The sequence below is a fragment of the Paramisgurnus dabryanus genome, chromosome 12, assembly GCF_030506205.2.
Source record: "Paramisgurnus dabryanus chromosome 12, PD_genome_1.1, whole genome shotgun sequence".
In the NCBI taxonomy this organism is placed as follows: domain Eukaryota; kingdom Metazoa; phylum Chordata; class Actinopteri; order Cypriniformes; family Cobitidae; genus Paramisgurnus; species Paramisgurnus dabryanus.
Window position 1 is genome coordinate 22,636,545 of NC_133348.1, and position 25,487 is coordinate 22,662,031.

The window sequence follows — 25,487 nt, forward strand, 5'->3', positions numbered from 1 at the left end:
AGTAAGCATACAATGCAACATATGTGACCCTGGACCACAAAACTTAAGCTCTTAAGCATCACTTGATTTTTCAGAATTTTTTTTAACCAAATGCTTTCAAAAAGTGGTGGGGACATATCCCCAGCGTCCCCAGTGTAAAAAACACCTATGCTAGACAGATACTTTGTTTGCACAGTCCTAAATTAATTTTGTCACTCCTAGACGTACGTCTGGCGTCAGGGGGGAAACGTTTACCTGGATGCAGAAAGTCATTTTCTCACCAGGCTGTGTTTATTCGGCTATCCAGTGCTGAGCTTCGATGAAACTTCACGAGACCGGCGAGTGCTTCCACAGAGCGGGAGATACGCGGCGTGATTGACAGCTTTGACACCAAATGGATATACGTGAAAATCAGATTTTCATTGGCCATTTAGATATGTAATGCATACTGTATACGGAAATGAACCTGAACATTCAATCTGTCGAAAAATCTCAAAATCGTCAAAATGGACATACGCGTTCATCGGACAGCGATGATATATTAAGACTGATCTGTTCTGGGATTATATTATATTTACATTGATACATTCTTCGACCTACAACGCATTACAAAGTATACATTTTAACTATATTTGTGTTTCCTGGGATCAAACCGAGGGGCAACCTTTCAATCTCTCCAATGAAGCCAATGCGGAAGTGATTTAAACTGCAATTCATCGACTGGCCGCTAGAGGCTGGTTCGAAAAGGGAGTCAATTCCCATAGACCTCCATGTTAAAATGTCCAGTTTACAGTAGAAAATAATATGTACCTGGTACAAAAAGTGTTTTTAGCCTGTATAGCTAATTTTGCACTTGTTGGGCCAACTGTGAGAGGGTGAATTTTTTTGTAACTCATCCGTTAAATGATATAAAGCCTTAAAGTTCTGCATAACTAAGGGCATGGCCACTTGAGTGACGGTTGAACAGCCACTGCTGTCACTGAAGTCGACCTAGGCGGGTGTGGTTTCAGCAACCAGCCACCTCAGCTTCACCAACGTTCCGCCTCTTTACCCATGTTTGCATATCCGCGAGTGATGCACTGTGATGCGCAGCCAAGACGGCAGACACTGCCTACTTTAAGCTTCCAAAACGATATTCAGAAACCTATGGGTGACGACACGCACAATACATCCCACTTTTTTTACAGTCTATGGATCAAACCCATGACCTTTGCATTGCTAGCACAGTGCTTTACTAAATAAGCAACAGGAACACCAGAGGATAACAGCAGTCTAATTCTGGTTATATGTAGGCAAAGTAAGATTTTATTTTAAACTTTGACCCTAAATGAAAAGATTTTGAGTGGAAGAATATTGGCACTGTTTTATTAGAGTATACTACAGCACTTTTCTTACATATATTTGTGTCTTCACAGATTGTTTTTCGCAAGATCGTTGACGTAAAGAAGGAGGAAGAGGAGAGGAGGCATCAGAAGAATGAAGTTACGTTATCCATCCCCGTGGACCATCCTGTACGGAAGCTATTCCAAAAATTCAAACAGCAGAAAGAAATGCGTTCGCAAGGTTCATCGCAATCTGACCTGGATAGGAACCAGTTTCAGGTGGAACATCATCTCCATCCGCTGTCCCATCAGCTTCATCAGCAGCAATATCAGTCACAGTACCAGGGTCACCATCCTCTTCAACTTCAACACGTCACCCCCATTCAAAATGGTGCCCCTGGTTCGGGCAACGGGAACAATGGTTCTAGTGTTCTGACTGTCTCACAGATAACCCCGTTCCAAAGCGCATTGGCCTATGTTCAGACAGAGGAACCCAATAGGAGTGATGGTCATGAAGCAATGGAGCTTAAGCCCAGTTTTAGTGTGGAGGACCAGAATTGTCTAAAGGTTACAAGTCCAGTGAGACCCAGAGGAGGAAGGGGACGAGGCTGGATGCGCTTCCAAAACGCCACATCAGGATCTTCAATGCTTCCGCTGGAACTGGAGAAGCAGCCTCCCAAGGAAGAAGAGTGGGGGGATGTGGCCAAGCCATTGAATGTGATTTCTCAGGATGCCAAGAGCCAGGAAGCCGGATCTGATGGAAATGGTTCAGGTGGAAATGGCAACGGAAATAGCAATGAGGAGACAGATGAAAACAGTGCTCTACACAAGACTGATTCATGTGACAGTGGTATCACAAAGAGTGACTTGCGTATCGACAGAGTGGGTGTTTCACGAAGCCCCTACGAAAGGTGTCCGACGGAGAGGAGTCCGTACGATCATCCCAGCCCAGGGATAGGCGACATGACACTTCGGGGTCTTCATTTTCAGCCTATTCCTGAACAGGGTGTCCTTCAAAACAGCCTGCACGAGGCAAAGCTGGAACTAAAGGGGGACATCCAGACTTTAAATAACCGGCTAGCAGCGCTGGAGGCTCAGGTGGGGGAGATTTTAAGACTCCTCTCATCAGAGAAGAGCAAACCTTCCCCTCCACCTCAAACCAAAACCGAACTTGAACGGCAGGACATCTTTGCCGTTTCACAGCCCGTCTCTCCAGATACAGGAGATGATGAACCCTTTTGAATTAAGAGAAATAGGTTTATTTATTAGATATTGATATGCTGGTTTTATTTATTACTCGCCTTCCTCTAACTCAGGAAGGAACGGTAAAACAGATGAATCGGGGAAGAATTATTTCTATTGTAAATACTTGCATGTCCAGCTGGAATCTGGCCTGCCAATGAGATCTTCTCTACGGATAGTAGTTGCTTGTACGTGTAAGGAGTTGGCTGCATGCAGAGATCATTTAAAAGGCACTTTTAGTGTGACCCGGCACATAGGATCTCCTAACATATTTCAGGGCGTTTTCTCTTTGAAGTGGTCAGATGTGCCAGACCTGATCTTGGGTGGCTGTACGTTAGAATCAGTCTTGGTTTAATACCCCAAGCATTGGTTTAGCACAGCACTATTCATAGTGACCTGGCTATAAATGGATATACAGTCACTTACTGTCGCTTTTCTCAAATATCCCAATATTTCTTCCCAGTTTAGTATGCATAAATAAGCATAATGACTGGAAGTGCGGGTTTGTAAGATGGTTAGCTTAGATGATGAAAAGTAGAGAATAAGATCATTAATATGTGACCCTGTCTGTGAAATCCAGGGTAAAGTCTCTCAAAATTTGATTTCTTAATTGATTTTAATCTTTGACATGACCTTACTCAGTCAATAATATCAAAGTTGTATTTTCACAGATGTGTCTTTACATTTATGTAGGATGATTAAATGGGGGAAAACAGTGACAGGGTCACATATTTGATATGAAACCTTAATCTCATTTCATTACCACATTGTTTTTAAATTTCATTATCATTATTGCCCTTATTTATCTTAATACATTATGATAGATAAGAGATTTTGGGGGTCTGTTTAACACGTTTTAGAAAGACATACTTGCATGCTGGAAGAATACTGTATGTGGTAAAGTCTGGCATGGTAGAAATAGGGTCTTCTCGTTTTCCCTTTTTAATTATGCAAACGCACAAAGTCTCAATGGGAGGGGGGGTGCTGCATTTTGGTAGTAAAGCTCCCTCTCGTGCCAATATTAGAAGCATGAACATCTTCAGGCCATTTGGAAACTGCACAAGCATGCACAGACGTTTTGCATGACATCAGCATTGAGTGTTACATTAGTAGACATGAAAGTCAAGGTTTTCTAGTATTGTTTCCCTACATAGTAATTGATATTAATCTATACTATGCATAATTAATTTGAATGAAGATGCATATGTCGTAACCTTCCCATTTTAATCCAGCTTTTATGTATTATGCTCCACCAAAAGTACCCAAACTGTGTCACTAGACAACCTGTGGCCGTGTTACGTTTTATAAAGTGTTCATCATTTGGACTTGCTGTTATAGGAGCTTTTTTAACGTTATGTTATTATTACATCCATGGATGGTGACTCACATATCAACATACTTATGGGTGCTTTAGAGCAGAGGTTCCCAAACTTTTTTTAGGTACTGTATAATCCATACCAGGACCTGCCAACATATTTTTTAAATGTAAATATGAGGAAAACACATTTTCTCTCTCTTATATCTGAGTTGTTTTTATTTTCCTTGCATTTTATAAATGAAACGCAAGTTTAATTGCTGTATCAAAATAACTTATGGTATATCATATCAAAATCATTGTACCCAAGTGATTTGCACGACTCATCTCATTGTGCGACCCACAAGTGGGTACCGACCCCGAAGTTTGAAAACCCCTGCTTTAGAGGGCTCATAATGTTATAACTAATGCCCCTTCACCTCTCATTCACCATTATTTCAATTGTGCTGTTATATGTGCATAATGGTGATGTTATTATCAAACATTAGGGACGATGACTGAGGCACTATAGAGAGAACACTATTAAGATTACAACAACAGCAGAAGTGTGGTTGTATTTGAAGAGCTTAGATGCAAAACCCTCTAACTGCGTCTGACATGTTTTCTAAGCATTTGTGACCTTTGCTGACAAATTGAGTCGGAATGAGTACATGTTTTTTTTATATATATATATATATATATATTTTAAATAACTCCAAAATGATGTGTGTTTTGTTGAAATCTGACAAAAAAATTACAATGCTACACCTGTTTGAAGTTTATAGAGTCAGCGAAGTCAATAGGCTTTATGCCCAGCTGCACTACTTCCTGAACTTCAGCCAGCTCCTTGTTTCCTGTCTGCCATTATTGGACAAACTGATTAATCCAGGTGTGTCTGATTATTGTTGTTGTGACTACTGAGGTCAGGCACACCTGGATTAATCAGTTGCAATTTCACCAAAATCGACATTTATACTTTAGACAGAGCGCTTTCCAACTCAATTTGCCAGCACGGGTCACTTTTGTTTTATCAGACTTATATTTAGGTTCAGTAATTTCACTTTAATGGCAATAGAAAGGTTATTAGTCAATAATTTTCATAAATACTGCCTTAGTCATGACATTGATATTTAAAGCAACACTATGTAGTTTCCATGTAAAAATGACTTACAGCTCCCCCATGTGGTTGAAAAGCGCAACAATGCCTTGTATAAGACACTCTTCTGCAGGCAGGGGGAGGGGCGGGGCTGTGTTTCCTACCCTCCACCGCCACTTTCAGAGTGTGCTTGTAGCAGCTAGGAGGCTGCTCAGATTGCAGTAACAGTACAATTTGTCTAGTTAAAAGTTGTTCTATCACTGAAATTATTTTAGAGACATTATTTAAAGGTAAAAAAAACTACATAGTGTTGCTTTAACAAATTTGACTGTTTCAATGCTAAACCCTCTAAGTGCATCAAAAATATTCGCTTCTAAAAAAGTCTCCAGTCACTCTTCTTTTGAATAAAGGGCAAAAGGCCGAAAAATCGTGGTTCATCCATTTCTTCTTCTGTACACTTAGAGGACTTTGCTGAAAAATCATTGTAGCGTTTAACAAATTCTGCTGACAAACTGTTTTTTCTGAATGGAATGAGGCGAATTAAGAGGCTTAGAAGTATTTAATAATCACACTGTATAATCCATGCCGAAAGCATTCGGTCAATATCATTATCTAATTTATGACGGATGTGGCGTTTTGTGATTTTTCATCTGAGCTCTTCATTTTTTGCTGCTTATGGATTTTTATATTACAGTTAAAAATACATTAAGCAATCACAATAACACTCCAGTGTTTTTAAAAGCAATGCATCCATTTATACATTATATTTTACATCAATTTGTTTGCTAATTTTCTTTTTATATGAATAAACACACACATTTCTGTACATGCTCAGATATTTATTACCTATCCATTGGTTTAATTATCATTGCAAGAGTTTATGATGTTCATAAGGACCAAAGACATTTGTATGTTCATACCATTACATTTCTACTTTCAGTTTGCTGCTTTTAAAGGGATAGTTCACTTTAAAATGAAAATTCTGTCATCATTTACTCATCCTCATGTTGTTCTAAATCTGTATAAATTTCTTTTTTCTGATGAACACAAAAGAAGATATTTTGAGAAATGATGGTAAACACACAGCAGTAAGTGACCATTGACTTCCACAGTAAATATTTTGGAAGTATTGTGATAAATGACTAAGAAAAGATTTTGATAAATGATGGAAGCACACACATTAAATTCCATCATATTTTTTTATTCCTACTATGGAAGTCTATGGTCACTTACTGCTGTGTGTTTACCATCATTTCTCAAAATATCTTCTTTTGTGTTCATCAGAAAAAAGAAATTCATACAGGTTTAAAACAATATGAGGATGAGTAAATGATGACAGAATTTTCATTTTAAAGTGAACTATCCCTTTAACCCCAACATATTGTTACTTATTACCAGTGTATGGTGATAAAGCCTTACTGTTTTATACTGATATGCAAATCGAATTCAAAACAACACAACACAAAATTTTAAAGAAATATCTAGTGCATCATTTATTATTTACAAACCCTGTGAATTGGCCACGAATTATATTAAAACCTGATGATGCAATTCACTCTGCATCTGACATTTTATATTGCAACATAACAATAATAATAGCCTATAATAATAATAATAATAATAAATCATAAAAAAGAGGATTTTTTATTTTTTTCATGCTTCAAGTGTTCTGTACACCCTCGTCCTGTTTGAGTTATTTTCCTGTCATTCAGCCCAGAGACGAGGAGCACAGACAGTGAAAGGATTATTCATTGACTCACATTGAAAAAATTGATATAATGGATGCTAAAAGCTAAAATACCGTTGCAGGCGAGGTTAGTAGAGCCGACTCTGATTGCTGGACCCTCAGGGTGCATGTCCTGAAGAATAGATGTAGTTTTTTAGAAAGCTCTGAGGGCATTGAAATACTCTGGGTATCTTAAGAGGGGTCTGGGTGGGGGTTTGAGACGATGTACGCAATCCTTACATTCTTTGGAGACCAGAGAGCCATCGGACTGCATGCTGCATTTTTGAACTCTACCAATGATGAGAATGATGTTTGCCTGACATAGCAGTGTTTTGCTGCGACTTTTCATGCACAGACGCTAAATGGGCAAAATACGGCACTACATCCAAAAATCTGAAAAATGGAATTATGTTGTGAATGAAGATGTCATGCTATTATAGAAAGCCGCTAAAATTCGCAACAGATGAGCTTTAAACAAACCTTTAACTTGTATAAAAACAAATGTTTTGTTTTCCTTTATATTTCTTAGAAGCACCAGGATACAAATATGTGGCAGATAATCCTGAGTAGCAAAACAGGATTGCTTTTCGGTCCTTTCACAATTGCATGTTTTCAAAAGTCAGATTAGCAGAATGACATGTAGCCATGCGTCGCAATATTCTCATACTGAAATGCTGCCCGGGATCCTCTTATCCTTTCGGAAGCAGCGGTTATACCACTGACTTTACTAAACTCTTTTTCCACTGTAAATGCCTTTTTATCAGTGTACAAATATTGTTATGATAATATTTCTGAGGGAGATGGGGCAAAGTGTTTATTTTTACCACACTGGCATGAATATTAATAATTTGTTATATGCAGTGTATTACACTGATGTTATAAAATAAACTTTAATTGTGCTAATTTACTCTTGCCATTCTTCCATTTAACCAGAACTTTTGTACCTTCTTATGGGATTTTAAATGTTTGATTGGTACCTTGCTTTAAAACTTTCGACTTTATTTCTGAGTTAATTCATTAAAAAAGAGCAATAATAGGTCACCAAAGCAGACTGCATTGTGAAAACCGACACTTTAACAGGTGGCCACATACTGTACACAGATCTGTCAAATCCTCTTCATGAATTTAATGTGACAAAAACTAAGACTGGAGTCTGTACTTCTCCATCATATTTCCTGTCTGGCTGATGATTCTTGCTGCGTGTCAAGATATGGTTGGAGCCAAATGGTTGAGGAGCAATGCAATGAGGCATTTGTCAAAATAATTTGACAGTACTTAGTTTACATGATATGTGTTGCAGTGGGAAGCTGGAAATGTCATCAATGTTTTGTACGTTACAATTATGTTGCATCATGATACGGTACAGGTGTTGATTTTTGAATGCTCCAAAATTTTAATGTAGTTTGGCTTACAAAAATTTAGTACCCTCAATCTAAACTATCCTTTCCTGTGCTATCCTGTGTGGTCAATATATTTAGTGTCAGTCATCTAAAAGCAACATGAGTCACATTTGCTCAAATGTAAAGAATGCTGTCCTAAAGAGCCGATGGTTCCTCCTACACGATTCTTTCTGCTTCATATACTGTAATAGTGTGAAAATAATATCAGCACTTTTGAAATTTAATCAGATCTAAAAGAAGCTATTTATCACCGTCAACTGTCTGTGTTTTTCAAAACTGTGTGATGGTTCACACGCAACCTTTGCAAGAAGACATGTGGCTTTTCTAAATACTGATTGGACTGAAATCAGTGTCTGCCTGCCAGCTTTCCAAGGGCAGGCGGCCAATGTTTTATTTTAATCTAATTAGAGCATCAAACATTTAATGCATTTTTACAACACTTGTTAATGTTTTAAAAGCCAACATATTGCTGTTGAAATCGATGAGAATGCCAAAAAATTTTTATTTATTTATCCATTCTTATAAATACAGTAAAGATGCTTAAAAGAACCATTTTGGGTTCCTAAATAACCTTGTAGTCAAAGTATCTTAAAGACCCAATTCTTTCTTACCTTTTAATAATCTGAAGAACATTCACCCACGACAAAGAAACTTTTTAAGCTCACTAACAGTAACATGCTGTTTCTGCTTATCTCATGTTAATCTTGAGTACGTACTGTATAGAGGTAGCATAGACTTTTAGAGTAGACACTTAACATGAGGACTCCAACTCTTAAACAGTGTTTATAAGTCAGAATGCATGAAATAGCTCTTACTTAGAATTTTTGTCTTATTTTCTTTAAAAATATCTAAACATTCTTAAATTAAGATGCTTTGTCTTGATGAGCAAAATGACCTAAGAAAATAAGTCTAGTTTTCAGATCAAAAATATGTAATTTAAGTAGGGATGGGCATAGATTAATCTAGATTAATCTCATACAAAATAAAATAAATTTTTTGCAAAATATATGAGTTTGTGATGTCTGTAAATATTAAATTGAATATTTAAACACACACACACACACACACACACACATACAATTTTATATATATATATATATATATATATATATATATATATATATACATGTAAGAATTTTTTTATTTATATATAATATGGAATATATAAAATATAAATAAATATATACATGTAAATGTTTCTTAAATACATACATGAGTGTGGGTGTATTTATATTTACACAATAATTACACACAGCACAAACTCATGTGATGCAAAAAAATCAGCTCTAAATGTAAGTGAATTTGTGCTTAAAACAAGCAAAAAAATAGGATGAGAAAAAAATCTTGAAATAAGTTTTCTTTTTTATTAAACACTTAATTCAAGAAAAATTTTCTCACCCCATTGGTACACAGTCTTACTTGTTTTAAGCACAGATTCACTTAAAATGTATATTTTGTTTGTAGAAAAAAATAAGACTAGACTTATTCTAAGGGCATTTTACTCATCAAGAAAAAGCATAATAATTTAAATTTTTTTAGATATTTTAATTGAAAACAAGACAAAAATACTAGTGTTGGGCATAGATTAAATCTAGATTTATCTCATACAAAATAAAAGTAATTTTTTGCATAACATATAAGTTTGTGCTGTGTGTACTTATTATATATATATATAAACACACGCACGCACGCACGCACGCACACACACACGTATGTATTTAAGAAGCATTTACATGTCTGTATATATTTATTTATATTTTTATATATTTTATATTATATATAAATAAAAAAGATACATAAATAAAACATTTCTTAAATGTATAAATATGTGTGTGTGTTTAAATATTCATAATATTAACACACAGCACAAACTCATATATTATGCAAAAAACCTTTATTTTGTAAAGTAGGAAAATCATTTTTGCAGTTTATGAAACCTGCACACACCCTGACAAAGATTTTTGAAACTTTAAGAGAAACTTCAAGAGAGTTTTAAGAGATGTTTTCAACTTAATAGTGTACTCAGTAATTGTACTTACTGGTCTATGTTGAAATGACTACTATGGCAGTCGTTTTATTCTTGGAATATCTTTTTTTAAATGACATATTATGTTAAAAAGCTACCCCTCTTCTCCCCAGAAATTATGTACTGTACTTATCGTTTCCTGGTTAAGATACAGTAGAGCGCAGGCAGCCTTTATGTCATTACATAATTTCCTTAACCACTGTTTCACTACTTGAATATGCACCAGTGACGCCACATTAGACACTGAAAATGTTCAGAGATAATGACCACAGCATGCACATGTGAAAACTCTTTTAATGATTATAAAGCTACACTTCTCTTCACTCTATAGTGAAACAGTACCATAAGCAATTTAGCAGCAGAGTACTTGTTCCCATGGGAAAGCATGTTGACGACAGACTGTATACAGTATAGAGTTTACAGACAGGCAGCTCTTTGTGTGAGAGGACGCAGCATTAGGTTCTTCCCAGCATGCATTGCAGCTCAACATGCATCATGAACTACTGGTGCAGAGTCAGTCTTACAAACGAACCTTTTTTTGAAGTCAAGGTGAGCTTTAGAAATGTCTGAATAAGAACACTTTACTATAAAAATGCTATGATTGTAGTACAGTATATTTTTAGAAGCTAAATAGGTGAAAAAAATCAATGTCTGATCTAGTAACAAACAGCCCAAAATCTTTCTTACAGTATGTGGCATATATTCCATGTATATCCCAAATAAAGTCCCAATTTGGTCGTAACTATAAGGCATAGTCATTGCAAAGATGAGATTTGGTGAGTTTTAAGTATATTAATTTAACTTTTTCAGTTGGATTTCTCTTTTTTATTTCAGATTCAGTTGCATTGGTCAGAATAAAGAGTTTCTGATATTCGTGATGCATACTTCTGCTCTTGAAAGTATTTGCATCTTTTAAACTAATAGGCAACTAAGCAATAGTCATTAGGGTATCATGAGGGGTGATGTGACACTTGTTTTAAATTAATGAGCTACATGCATTTTCTTTCTAATTCTTTCTAATTTTAGATTAAAGATTAAAGACAAGGACTATGGCAGTAGAAAATCAGTGATTGTAAAATTAATCCCAAAATATATTTCATGGTATTATTACATAGCCTACATGAACCATAGGGTTATATTTAAGGGCCACAATGTATCCATGGCAACAGTATCCAAGTACCACTCCACAAGAACTGATACATATCAGGCTTACATGACTAGGAAATTGTAAAAAATAACCAGTCAAATAAAAATAAATATATGGCAGCTGTTGAAACAGCAGTGATATGATTATTAACATATGTGGGATGTCACGGTTTGATTGATGATTATTTTGCCTTTTTAATAATTAGTAAATAATGCTTAATAATAGCAGACATTACTTTCAAGTTTAAGAAGATACATGTAAAAATGCTTTAACTGTTATATTAGTATTTCCTGTCTGTCTCATTTATGCTATTGTGCATTTTACATACTGTACTGTGTTTATGTGAGGGGCATGCATGACATTTCAAACATACTGTGCACATCTATGTTTATACACTTTATAAAATGCTGCATTGTTAAAATAAACTTAGAATGTATTACCAGTTGCGTAAAGCACAGGGAAAAAATGATCTCATAATATTAAATGATCCGCATATGTTGTGTCAACTCGGAAATTAACAAGGGATATATGTATAAAGTCCTTGTGCTTGCATAACTGAACAAACATAATACGGATATAGTGATTAAATGTATTTATATGTATTTATATAGCTATTATTACAGACCACCTATCTTCTGATTCACATTTTTTCCATTTCCTCTGGTTTGTAAGTGTTTTAACAATATGCAAAAGGTACAAACCCAAAGTAAACGATGAGTAAATCTCTTTTCTTGGACTACAACAAACACATGTATTGTAGGCACTGGTTTACTTCCTGGGACTGGTGATGTGGACAAGACCGACATTATCATAATTCCTCCCGCTTGGACTCAAAGCAACTGTTGACCCTATACACTCTAAAAAAACAAACGGTGCTATATAGCACCAAAACTGTTGCTTTGGATCGTAATCATAGAAGAACCGTTTTTAGTGCCATATAGCACCGGTGAAGCACCAGTGAAGCACCTGTGTAGAACCATATAGGGGCCATATAGCACCACTATAGCACCACATATGGTTCTACAAAGCACTTTTATGGTTCTACACAGGTGCTTCACTGGTGCTTCACCGGTGCTATATGGCACTAAAAACGGTTCTTCTATGATTACGATCCAAAGCAACAGTTTTGGTGCTATATAGCACCGTTTGTTTTTTTAGAGACTGTTGTACCTTCCACTGTAAAAAAATATGCAGCATTTTTGTCAAATCAACATATATTTTTAACTTAAAAATTTTAAACAAGTTAAACAATTTCAACTGGATTTTATAAGTTATGGCAACTTTTCACAAAAACTTAAAATAGTAGGTTGAACTGACTTGCAAAACCAAGTGGTTTTAACTTCATGCTGCATTTTATTTACAGTGTACCTTTTTTCTGATTTACAACGAAATTGCATTTGTTAACATTTTTAATGTTTAGATATCATGAACAAACAATGAGCAATACATTATATATTAATCTTTAATGTTAATTTAGCATTTTCTAATACATTAAGTTACAACAATCAAAAGTTATAACTGAATAGTTAATGCACAATGAATTAACATGAACAATTGTATTGGCATTAAATAACCTGAACAAAGATTACTAAATGCTTTAATTAGTTCATGTTTGCTAATGCATTTATTAATGTGAACAAATACAACCTTGTTGTAAAGTATTACACATTGTTTAAATTTGATTGATTTCAGAAGTTGTTTAAAAAATGTATACTCTCAAAAAAGCAATTTTATTATTAAAAGCTGAATTTTAGACCACACTGTGAAATCTTTCTGTGTAATGCATTGTTCTTGAAAGGTAACAGCCCATGAATTAAGCATGTGAGCTGTCAGTACAAAACATAAATTCTGCATTAAGTCACAAAGTTTTTACATGAAACCAGTTTTGACCATTTTTAAGTTGCATAACAGAGCTCACACATGTGGATAAAATATAAAAAATATTTTTTTCATAAATTCATAGCAAAATGACTCATATAGTCAAGTTAAAATCATATGCTTTTTATGGTTGGTTATGTTAAACTTTTGAGTGTTTAACATTAAAAATGAAATACTGCTTGTGCAGTATATTGGCCCGTTGAATGCTTTACCTGCAAGATTGATTTAATTATGCCCAGAGGGAAACTGTGGGAGCTGCTGAAGACAGCCTGAACAGTTTGACTTTCGACAAGCTGGAGAAAGAGTTCACCCCTCAACTTCTAAAACCACTCAAGCTTGTCCCGTCTCTTTAGTGCGCTGAGATACTCAAGAAATCTTGAGGTGATCTGGAGGGGAATTTAAAATTGTGGGATGCTGATTGTACATTGGCAGATGAGGCATGGTGGGTCGTTTTAATTCCTGCAGGCTATATCCTTTCCTGCCTTATTACCCTTGGGGCAAAAAAAGAAAATCCAATAATAGGCCTTCCACCTCCACACCAGAGAAGATTTCTTTACCCGAGTAAACGAGCTGAATTCATCTATTCAAGTGTTCGCATTTACACTCATAGCAGATGAATCACTGTCCAGGTTTGTGTTACATTTATTCTTGATGTTCTCGAGGTTTGAAGAACAGAAGCGAGAGTGAGTAAATGTGTCCACATTACGCACAGAATGCGTTTCATCTTACCTTTGTGACAGTGTGTGAAATATTTAAACTGCATGCCATGGGCTGAGAGATCAAACCATAGGTCACTGTGGGCCACAGTGGGTGGAGTATGATCAATGAGCAAAAGCCACAGTTACATATTTATTATGTAATATTCTTACATGCAGTCAGTTAAGATTAATATCAAGACTTATCTACACTGTATGTATACTGTGTTGTGTAACTGCTCACATAGAAGTTTCAGAACTAACATTGAAATGATTGAGTGCTGTCATACCTACTGTATCAATTTGACTGGCAGCTCTAAAAATGCCTGGGGTTGTGAAGCAATAAATGTAGCTAAATCTTTATTGATGTGTGATACTGCATGTTGCTTTAGAAATGGCCTCTTTGTGTGATGCCTTTACTTTAACTACAGTATGAGTTCATTGGATGTGCTGTTACAGAAAGTAGAGCTGTCAGGAGTCATTATTTTACGAGACTTTGTATGCATATACTCTGTGTATGTGAAGAAAAGGTGTGTGTTGTTGTGCAAGGGTTGTTAAGGGGCTTCAGACTTTGCCCCCAGAGACATACAAATGTTCTCACATTTGCAGATACTTGTAACTGAATATGAATTTGTTTCATTTGTTTTGTTTATTCCTGATATTTACTAGTTTGCTCTTTGAAAAAAAGTTGAAAAAATACATATTTTTTATGATAATTTATAATACTTACAGTTTTTCTCGATTGCTTAGAAACAATTCTGGAAACAATTCAAAATTTTCTCAAATATTCACACACAATTTTTAAATGTCACACACCCAACAGAACAAACAGATAACTTTTCAATCATTTATACTGTCATAACCACACTACACAAGATAGATTAATTCGAAACACACTTAACAAATACGTTTTTAGATCAGTAATTTTTTACTTTATGAAATCACAGCACTGACTGGCGAAAAAAAAATGATTCTGTGCCTTAGTAAATTTAACTTAAAAGAAATTATTAAATTCTCTTAATTTTTTTTTAAAAATAACACAAAAAAATTAAGTAATTCTAAATTAACAAATTATTGAGTAAATTTTACTCAATTTTATCATGTAAAATCCACCCAAATTTGTAAGAAAGAAATTTTGTGTTGAAACTACTTGAATTGTTTAAGTAAATATAACTAACTAGGCAGTGGACTTCTACTTCCCAGCATGCTTTGATGGGACTGCATTTGGAGAGTAACATTTGAAATTAAATGCTATTTTTGTGTTTTTAACAAAAAAGAAAGACTTGTTAGTGTTTCAGGTTAAATTATCTTTGAGATTTAGAAGAGTTTCTGTTTTAAAGTTTTGTGGTTACCATCATTCAGAAGAGTGATGCTAGACTAGGTAACATGATGAAAATCATGATGTAAGCAGTAACTGTGCTTTATGCCAGTACTGAGACTTACTGAGTCTCTTCTTACTTGCTCAACATAATGTGGCAGTTAAATGTGGAAAGTTAAGATAGAATAAACGATTGGATTAAACCATTAAATTGATATGGTTGCACATAATTAATTTTAGTGTACTGAACATAAAAATTGAGTAAATTCTGCTCAAAATAGTTTAGCTACAATTATGAATATAATTAATCTGAAATTAGTTATAAAATATAAGTACACTCAATTGATAAATTATAAGTACACTCAACTTAACAATTATATCTGGAGTTAAATATATTTATTGTGTGCATCTTCTTGCCATGATAAAATTATGTAAATTCAAGTTTTCAGTGTGATAACTCTTTCAGAAACAACCTTACAAAAGACCTACAAAACAGTACTGTAATACATTTCTTACATAATTGGATGAAGCAATACTATACTGTTTTGGACAAAAACCTGACCTTTGAAATGTCACACTGACAAAACATGTAAGGAAAAGACTTTAATTCTAAGAAGCTTTATTTACAAAGGCATCAAATGTACAGTTTACTCAGCAACAGCATCAATGTTCTCATCAGCATCTTCTTCCTTTATTTCTTTATGCCATTCCAGCATCTACGGCTATATTCATGGCGAGAACCAGTTAAAATCAACCAAAAATTTTAAATCCAAACACAGGTTGGGGGAGGGACAATTTGGCATCTCCAATCTGCCTAACTTGCATGTTTTTGGCCTGTGGGAGGAAACCGGAGTTCCCGGAGTAAACCCACACTGACACAGGGAGCACATGCAAACCACACACAGAAAGGCCACCTGCCCTAGCCGGGGCTCAAATTGGGGACCTTCTTGCTGTGACGCAACAGTGCTACCCACTGAGCCACCGTGCCCCTCATCAGGATCTCAATTTAGGTCTGTGTCAGGCTATACAGTAATATCTCATCAATATCACATTTATACTTGCTTTTATCAGACAGTGTGCCCTTGTGCCTTATAATATATTATATAAATATATTATATAAATGCCTTATATAACCCTGAATAGACACATCTTCGCAGGAGTCCAGCATTGCTTACAAGAGGTTTCGATGTACATAGGGGCTGCAGTCATACACTTTCCATCACCATGATGAGAAAAATTCCTCAATCGCAATTAGAAATGTGGAATATACTAGCAAAAAAAAAAAATAATAAAAAAATAAAATGGTGAACTTGGGGTCGTCATTGAACCAGGTCCTATTTATTGACATTTTATTTCTGATGTGTGTTAACAATTTTGAGTCTTAATGTTTGCACCTAGAGAAAGGTGTGATTTTTGGGTATTAGCTTTTGTTGGCTTGAGTTAGTTATATTGAGAGAATCTGTTTGCTTAATGAACTTCTAGTGCAATGAATGGCAATGAGAATGGGAATATTTGCGTACGTTTAACAGAATTAATTTTGAATATTGAAGCATGTGTGCTTGCAGGTGAATTGTGTTTACTGTTATGGGAAATGTGTGTTTGGGAATTACATAAGCATTTTTGTGCTACAGAAACCAGTTTTTGTGTTTAAGCAATAACAAAAAAAACTCTAATAAAAGGGCTGAATAACTTTTTGAAGCAAAGACAATTTACATATAAATATACTTTTTTTCATTACCGACACAGATGCAAAATGCCTTTCAGTTAAAAGAGATGTAGTCATCCAACACAATCTCATGGTAATTCATACATATTTTACGAGGTGGCAAATTCATACTGAGTTTATTTTTACAAATTTTTACATTCGCCCCGTGACAATGGGTTATAGGGGCGTGGTTAGAGGAGGGGTTTATTGTTTTTATTTTAACAATTGTTTTTAATAGTGTGTGCATGCATGCATGTGTGTGTGTGTTGGTGGCAGTAATGTTTCTATGCGCATCTATGTATGATATATGAGGCCTGACTCTGCATTTCCTCCATTTACTTGCTTCAGTAAACAGACTTCCATCTTTATAGGCCCGCTCACCCTAATACAGAAAGGGCTTGTGCGTTCAGCTCCATTAAACGGACACATCCCTTGAGTCAGGTTTATCAGGTCTTGTACTGTACAATAGACACGCACACACGTAAACCTCATAAACATTCACAATAAGTTCTGGTGTTTGTTATACTTGAGCTCCTAAGAATTTGACACTTTGGATAAAACTGGATAATTGTCATATTACTTAAATTTCAATCTCTTTCAGTAAGGACTTTACTTGTGATTTAATCACATACAATTTGTTAAATCTAAAGATCTGACATAATTCTGTTTTAGATGCTTTAAAAGAGAGGTACGGTAGATTAAAGAAGCCAAACTATAAGCGAGCAAGCGGATGATAGAGAGGATTGTTAGGAGCAATGGCTTTAACAAGCTACAAGACGTGATGTGTGCTCTTCATGCAGGTTTAATGCCACTGAACAAATATCTCCTCCGTTCCCAATGAAAGTTTGACATATAGTTACAAACCGTTAATGAGGACCTCAATTCTGCAGTAGCACTTTTTAAAGATCAACACATTTACAATGTTGTGATGACACCGCAGTCATTGTGAGCTCAATGTCATAAATTATGTATATCAGCCAGCCACAATTGTTTTTCGAGATAATGCTGAATAGCCTGATGCTCGTCTTTGGAGACCGTAAAGTAAACAGAAAGAAAATGGATAGCTCATTATGTGCCCTGTCCACTTTTCTCTTGCATCTTCATGTCATTACTTTAGTAAAAGTTGCTTATTAAGATGCTATGTAGGTTTTGAGACGGCAACAATTTGTTTCATTTTTGCCATGCGGCAAATGTGGTTGGTATGTGGTTGAGTTTGATTCAGGGTCTTATATTAAATCAACCATCTGCGTCTGTTGCCTGAATTTATTCATTTATTTGTGAAAATATCCATCAGGGGTGAGAAAAATGATACAATACTTCACAAGATTGCCCAAAGCGACTACAAAAATTATGAGAGATTTTTACTGCAATACTGTTTTTATTATGCAATCCTTTTACAGAGTGTAACAGAAAACTTTGTTTTAAAGTTGTTACTGACCAAATTGCTTTATGTACTGTAAGTGGGTGACAAAATCCATTATTCAAGATCTTTCAACATACATTTGGATCACAAATGTACTCACCCCCTTGTCATCCAAGATGTTTATGTCTTTCTTTGTTCAGTTGAAAAGAAATTCAATAAGGACGGTTTCAAAATTGTTGTATGTGGAATAATACTAATTAATGTCTTTGTGTCAGTTTATTGGTTAGAATGATCCGCAAGTATATGTTCCACATATGTAACGCTTGACCTTTCGACCTGATTACGTAATACGTAAGGCCGCGCTAGTGTGTCACACGGCTAATACAACAGCTAATTTTGGGCGTTTCACTAGATAAGACCCTTATGCAGCGTTTGAGATCATTTAGGGGCTGTTTACACTTGGTATTAAGATGTGTTTTCATCGATCGGATCACAAGTGGACGAGAGAGACACATTACGTTTACACCTGGTATTTAAATCCGTCTCTTTTGTCCACTTTCGACCCCTTCTGTCCTGAATACTGTGAGGGGGTGGTCCGTGAGACGGTGGGCGAGTCTCTCTGCTGTCATTCAAACGCGAGCGGGAGTAATTATGAGTTTATATGGACGCAAAAACTAATATTATGTCGGAGTCCACTGCTTGTTTAGCAAGTAAACGAGCTGCACAGTGTTTTGTATGTGTGTATGTAAGAGCTTTCTCTGAATTTTCAGCGCAATTGATGAAATAGGATCGCACAACTTTCACACGCTTTTAAAACGAAACTACAGAGATCAGCTGCTTTAGGTTTATCAATGAATGGCTAAAAATAGCGATGTTCACCGTATGTTCACGGCAGAAGTCAAAAAAAGACGTAAAACTTGTGTTTAATAACTCAGATTAGATAAATGGGCGGAGAGAAGGCGGTCGCGTGTGGCTGTTCGAACGCATTCAACCACATGTGCGTTCCGCAACTCCAAAGCGATCCGATCGAAAGTGGTTTCCACTACCTCTGGATGTGGTTGAAAGTGGTCGAAAGTGGACGAGCTTAAAACGTTTTGAACACCGTTTACACCTGGCATTAACGTCGTCCACTTGTGATCCGATCGACGAAAACGCATGTTAATGCCAAGTGTAAACAGCCTCTTAGAGCCCTTTTTAGCTGCATTGAAACTGCACTGAAACTGTAAACTGTTGAGATCCACTAGTCCACTATGGAGAAAAATCCTGGACTGTTTTCTTCAAAAACAAAGAAAGACATCAACATCTTGAATGACATGGAGATAAGTAAATTATCAGAATTTTCATAAAAAATAATTTGGATATTATGTTGAGATCATGTTCCGTGAAGATACTTTCTAAATGTCCTAGAGTAAATATATAAAACCCCAAAAATGTACACACATTTTTGTAAGTGGATGTAGTTGCTAATGACTTCATTTGGACAACTTTAAATGCTTTTTTCTGAATATTTAGATTTTTTTACACCCTCATAATTCAGATTTTCAATGTTGCATCTTGAACAAATGTTGTCCTATCCCACATTGTACAAATCTTTGCTGCCTTAATTTTGTTTGTTGAATGAACTTAGATTTACAAGTCATGTCAACTTACTATTATTTATCTTGACTAGAAATTTTTTTTTTAAATGTAGTTCTGTAGTTATAACAACTCATCTCTAGATAAATAATAGTTAGTTGAAATGTCTTGTAAATGAATTGATTCAACAAAAAAATGTAAGGCAGCAAAGAATTTTTATTGTGTAACAAACCATACATATAAATTATGTATAAATATCATTAGCAAGAAATTGACCCTGGTTTTGTGGTCCAGGGTCACATCTGTGGACCTCAGCATCAAAAATAAATAAATGCCAATTCTCAACATTGATATTTTCAGCTGACACATTTCCTTGCATGAGGTTACAGTATGTGAAAGAAAGAAAGGATGTAGATACTAATCTCTCATTGGTTATTCGGTTCCCAAGGTTCTTACAAAGATTTAGCGCAGCATGGGGTACTGGAGTCAAATTGCAAGGTGAAACAATGTGTCGCCATAACATATTAAAAGATCTGTGTTTCTGTAACTTATTTTTTCTCACTTTATGAACTGGTTGCCTTGGCAACAGAGCACCTGCTGCAAACCAATAGTGCTGCATTTCTGTAATAAACTTCTGTAAGCTTAGGTTTCTTAACGGTTTATGAGGGACCTCCAGCTCCAAAAAACGTTTGTTGTAACTGATAAAAATACTAGAGTAGAAATAAATAAATAAATATAATATAATATAAAGAAGGAAAGAAAGAAAGAAAGAAAGAAAGAACAAAAACAAAACAAAAAAGTTAGTTTTACCACATCAAGGAAATGCATCAGCAAGCCAATTCTAATCTATGCAGGTGTCAAAACCTCATAATAATGCAAATGCAAAGCCAGCATGAACTGTGGACAAATTCACATTAACACACAAAATCAGCTGATTAAGTGCCAAGAAAAGTACATTAAGAATAAAATATTGAATTGTCTCTGCCACTGCTTATGTGAGTAAAAGTGTTTGTGTGATCATAATGTTGATTTACATGACAATTTAGTTAGATGTGCAAGTTTGTAGTGCACAGTATTTGTGTGAGTTTAAATGTATGTTGAAAGAACATAAATCGAGATTCTCATATTTAGACTTTAATTTCCAAAACATCTTCATGTCATTCAGTGCGGTGCATTTTTTCTTGTTTGGAAAAGTTTTTCACAGGAAGTAACCCCATTACTCACTGGACAACATGCAATTACTTTCTCCAAATTTGCATTCTTTCTGTAAGTGAAACAAATAAACTGTTGTTTGAACACATTTTAGTTTATACAAACAACCAAACTACACCAGATAAAATGGAAACTGTGCTTGTTCTTGGATGAACAAATTGAATGTCTTATGTTTCAGTGTGTAACAGTGTCTCTCTTTGTTCTGGTTTATTGTATTTTATTTTGGTAAACCTGTATTTGTACTGTAATATAATCATGTTTTTTTCCTATTGTAGTCTTGTCAATATATTGCAGTTTTGTTTTCTGGTGTCCTGCCTCATTGTGTCCAGGTGTTCATTATTACGCATCTTTGATTACCATATTTCTACATGCTGCAGTCCAGACAACTTGGAATTAGAAAATTTCCCACCTCAAAACTGGAAATAACATCTGGATTAAGTAGCATTAAACATATTTTGTAATATTAAAACACTACCCAGCAAGCAATAGTATTTCACCATCTAGGCTAACTACAGTATATGCTGCTATCGTAATTACGTTAGCTTCGAGATGACAACATGTAACGTTCAACTTGAAGCTGTTCTTTTCTTTGGAATGGGGATAATTTATTTTTTGAAGCAACAGTAACAACATCAGAATGAATTTGCATAAAATAATATTGTTGGCGGTTGTAAAATCCATTTTTTTTTTCACATTAAATCATTAAATTACATTTTAATGCTTCTGCTAAGTATTGGAGAACACAGAAAGTACGACAAGTTTTAGTTACTCAATTTTAAAAATAATATAAACTTGATTGAAGTCGTTTGTGCCAAAATATCTTGCTAGATGTATGATCTTATTTTATGAAAGCAAAGTCAGCAATGATTATAAGGTGTTTGGTTTCATAAATTTACTGAATTTTTTTTTTTTGTTTAATCAATTTAAAATTACAATTTTAACTTTCTTGACTAGTGAGGAGTTACATCATAAAAATAATGTTGAAATAACCTTTAGCTAATTCAACTTTATTTTTATAATTTAAAGCAACTCCTCACTCCTTGTTTTTTAGTCTAGACCTCTGGGATGGTTATTAGACATCTTTTAAACACAAAATTACTTGCTGGTTAATGTTAATAATGATTTACGAACATTAGTAACAATAAATTAGCACCATTTCAGACTTTATATCTGAGTTGAGGTGGAAAATATCCTAAATTCGAGATGTTTTGTAAAGCAGCAATGTTTTTCATTGTTCCTGTAGTTGTGTTTTCTTTGTTGTTTAATCTTTTTTCATTAAATATATTTATTTTTTGGGTTTGAAAATAGTTGGTCTTCTATTCACTGCAGTAGTTACATGCACCTGCATGGTGTTTCACAGGGGCGTTGCTAGACATAAAGGTCTACTGGGGCACGGCCCCCCATTTTTTTTTTACTTTTTCTTGAAAGCCTGCGGTGTGCAAGATACAATTTCCTTTGCTTAACCCACTATTCCAACATTGCAACAAGTACTGGGAAAGACAAACATTTATTTAAAAATATTTAGGTATCATCTTCATATATTCATATATACAACATTATTAACATGTTTAAAGGCATAACATGTTTGGAAATAATGGCCGGAGAGAAATTTTTTTTATGCACATTTGCATTTTACATAACAATGAGTAATAACTTCTTTTTTATTTTTAAGAATATTTTCATTTTATGACTGCTACTAAAAAATCTATCTTAGTTACTGCTAACTGTTTATGTAATGACCTAGAGCTAGTGAACTAAATATTAATTTCATATCTGAAAATACAGAACAGTATAACACAGTTTTTGTATGGGAACAATGCAATTTTATAGACTATTGACAGAGGTTTTCCTGAGATTTTCCCTCTAATGTTTAAGCCCTGACAGGGTAAGATGTTATGTGTCTTTACTCCCTTAAATTCATCATCTCTCATTTTTGCTTCCCCTTTCCTGCTTTGCACAAAACATTTCTGATGTCCATCACATGCGTCAATGAGATTTTCATTATTATTGAGAAACTTACTTTAGTCTCGCCATGTTTTCATAAACCAACTCAATCGCGTGTACTTTGTATGCGGCTGCGCGCAGCAAAAAAATCGCGTGCACGCCTCAATTCATGTCCGCGTCCGCGCACCCATTCATGTCCGTGCGCGGACGCGGACATGAATTGAGGCGTGCACGCGTCAGTGCGACTTCTGCGTCGCTTTTTCAAACGTGAATTGGGTAACTACATTGCATATAGATCCGTTTTGCCGCGATTGTCTTTGTAAAGGAATAAACTAGTTAATTGCTAAAATGTAAACTTGAGATTTACACAGGGGCACAAAAGATTTACACTGGGGCACGTGCCCCAGTAAAAGGGGTCTAGCGACGCCCCTGGTGTTTCATTATCCACATTAGACCACATTTCAAGCAACAACAATGCTAACTTTAGCTCAATGGGAATTAAATGATTAGAAACTTTCCTTCTAATCACTTTGGCTGGACAGTGGATGATCAATATTACTATCCACTTAATTGTTAAACATGTCAATTCACCTTAAACATTAATGTTCTTTAATTGCAAATGGGCACATCTGTAGAAAATCATTGTGTTTTGAGTGCTGCTCATTCTTCTGTCCCTGGAGTGCAAACAGAAAGCTGCTGAAAGGTCACAGGGACCATTACTGAGATGTCCTGGAGTGCTCTGAATAAAAAGAAGAATAGACACTGGAGTGAGAGATACTACTGTAAGCTTTAGTGGTCTAGGGAAAAAGGAAGGCTCAGCTTGGCTCAGCGATTGGGTTGGCTCCAAAATCTACCCCGCTGACCCCTTCTGCTGCCGTCTGTACAGAAGTAAAAGTAGAAGTGAGAAAAGAGAACGATAGCAAGATGGGCAGCACATTAGGAGGCCAAGGAATCAGCAGAGGCATGAAAATGTTTTAATGTTTTAATAATTCAATTAAAATGTATTTCTATACCGCTTTGTACATTTTTATATAAACATATAAAAACCATATAATGTATAGTGTAATTACAAAATATACCTACAAAACTTTGAAAACTATTGGATTGTATTTCACTGAAGCAATTTATTCGCTGTTTTATTCATTAGACTCTAAAAAATGTTGGGTTGTTTTAACTCATAGTTGTGTCAGATATGGACAAATCCAAAAGTTGGGTAATTTCAACCAAATTGTTGGGTTTCTCTGAAGAGTTTGGTTCCAAAACGCCATTAAAACGAAATGGTTTCCGCCAAAATCAGTATTGTATCAGGTCAGTATTGAAAAGTACATTCTTACTTTAATCCAAATTCCATCCGCCGTGTTATTCTGTCATCTTTTCTTCTATTTTTTAAAATGCAAATGAGCTGATCTCTGCTCTAAATGGTAGTGCTGTGTTTGGAAAGTGCAGATTAAGTGGCGGTATTATCCCCTTCTGACATCACAAGGGGAGCCGAATTTTAATTACCTATTTTTTTCACATGCTTGCAGAGAATGGTTACTGGGTTAATCTTTTTTACATTTTCTAGGTTGATAGAAGCACTGGGGACCCAATTATAGCACTTAAACATGGAAAAAGTCAGATTTTCATGGAATGTCCCCTTAAATCCTGTCTGACAACAGTCATGAAGTAACAACATCGAACAAAACATTGTTAGTTTACTTTGTGTTGGACATGAAAATCTGTCTTAGTTTGAATATTATAAAAAGTCACTTTCAATAAAAGGAGATGACACACACATACACAAACACAGACACACTTGGGTCCTTGTGTTTTGGGGAGCGTGTCATTCTAGCCTGATACACATCAATGCATTTTAAGGTCTCTTGTGTATGTGTGTGTCTCCTAGGCATGACTGTGAGAGGATTTTTTTTTCAGCCATATTCCCCATACAACGTCCCCATCCCAAAGTCCCAATGTCTATTCCATTCAGGCAACCATAAGGACTGTGAGATATGGAAGCACCTTTTCTTCAGTTGTGAGAAAAATCTTTGAAACAAAACAATTCCATATCTAGGAACTGGCTTGGAAGAGTATGGTTAGAGATTTGCCAATCATTTGTTAGCTTTTGTCTGTGTGAAAATTGCTCTGGGAAACAGAGTTTGCGGTTTGCTTCGCTCCAAGTTCAAGTAAGGGCCTGTCTCTACCTTCTAGATTTGACTAGTTTAAATACTTTCATGAAATACTTACACGGAAAGTTTGCAGTTTTGTCCTCTGTCAATCAGTTTCTGCTCCCTCCTGTCCTTTTGTTTTTTTCCAGACACTTCTGAGCTCCCACTAGCTGTTGTAGCAGGTGCACGTGTGTCTCTGTGCAGTGAACTAATGCCTCCAGAATTAGTTTCGATGTGCAAAGCAGCCATGCATAATCTGCAGTGTCTTTCACTGTATATAGAGGAACAACAGAGAAATGATGGGGTTAGCAGCCTACATAACTGCTTGACTGAATCTTAAAGTAGCTTTTATATTTGTTTTTTTGCGGTTTTCATTATTAATTGATATTTAACACAATACTATGTAGCTGCTCCTGAA

General features: G+C 35.3%; 1 protein-coding gene across 4 annotated transcripts in view; it reads left to right on the forward strand.

Annotated features, from left to right (window-relative positions):
• The window catches only part of kcnh5a (potassium voltage-gated channel, subfamily H (eag-related), member 5a), a 105,559-nt gene extending 101,049 nt beyond the window's left edge, over positions 1-4,510 (forward strand). For all 4 annotated transcript variants that reach the window (XM_065257210.1, XM_065257212.1, XM_065257208.1 and 1 more), the window contains one exon: positions 1,395-4,510. In XM_065257210.1, coding sequence (XP_065113282.1) covers positions 1,395-2,543 — 1,149 coding nt within the window. In that variant the 3' untranslated portion in view covers positions 2,544-4,510. The remainder of the gene's footprint in view (positions 1-1,394) is intronic.
• Positions 4,511-25,487: the final 20,977 nt, after the last annotated feature.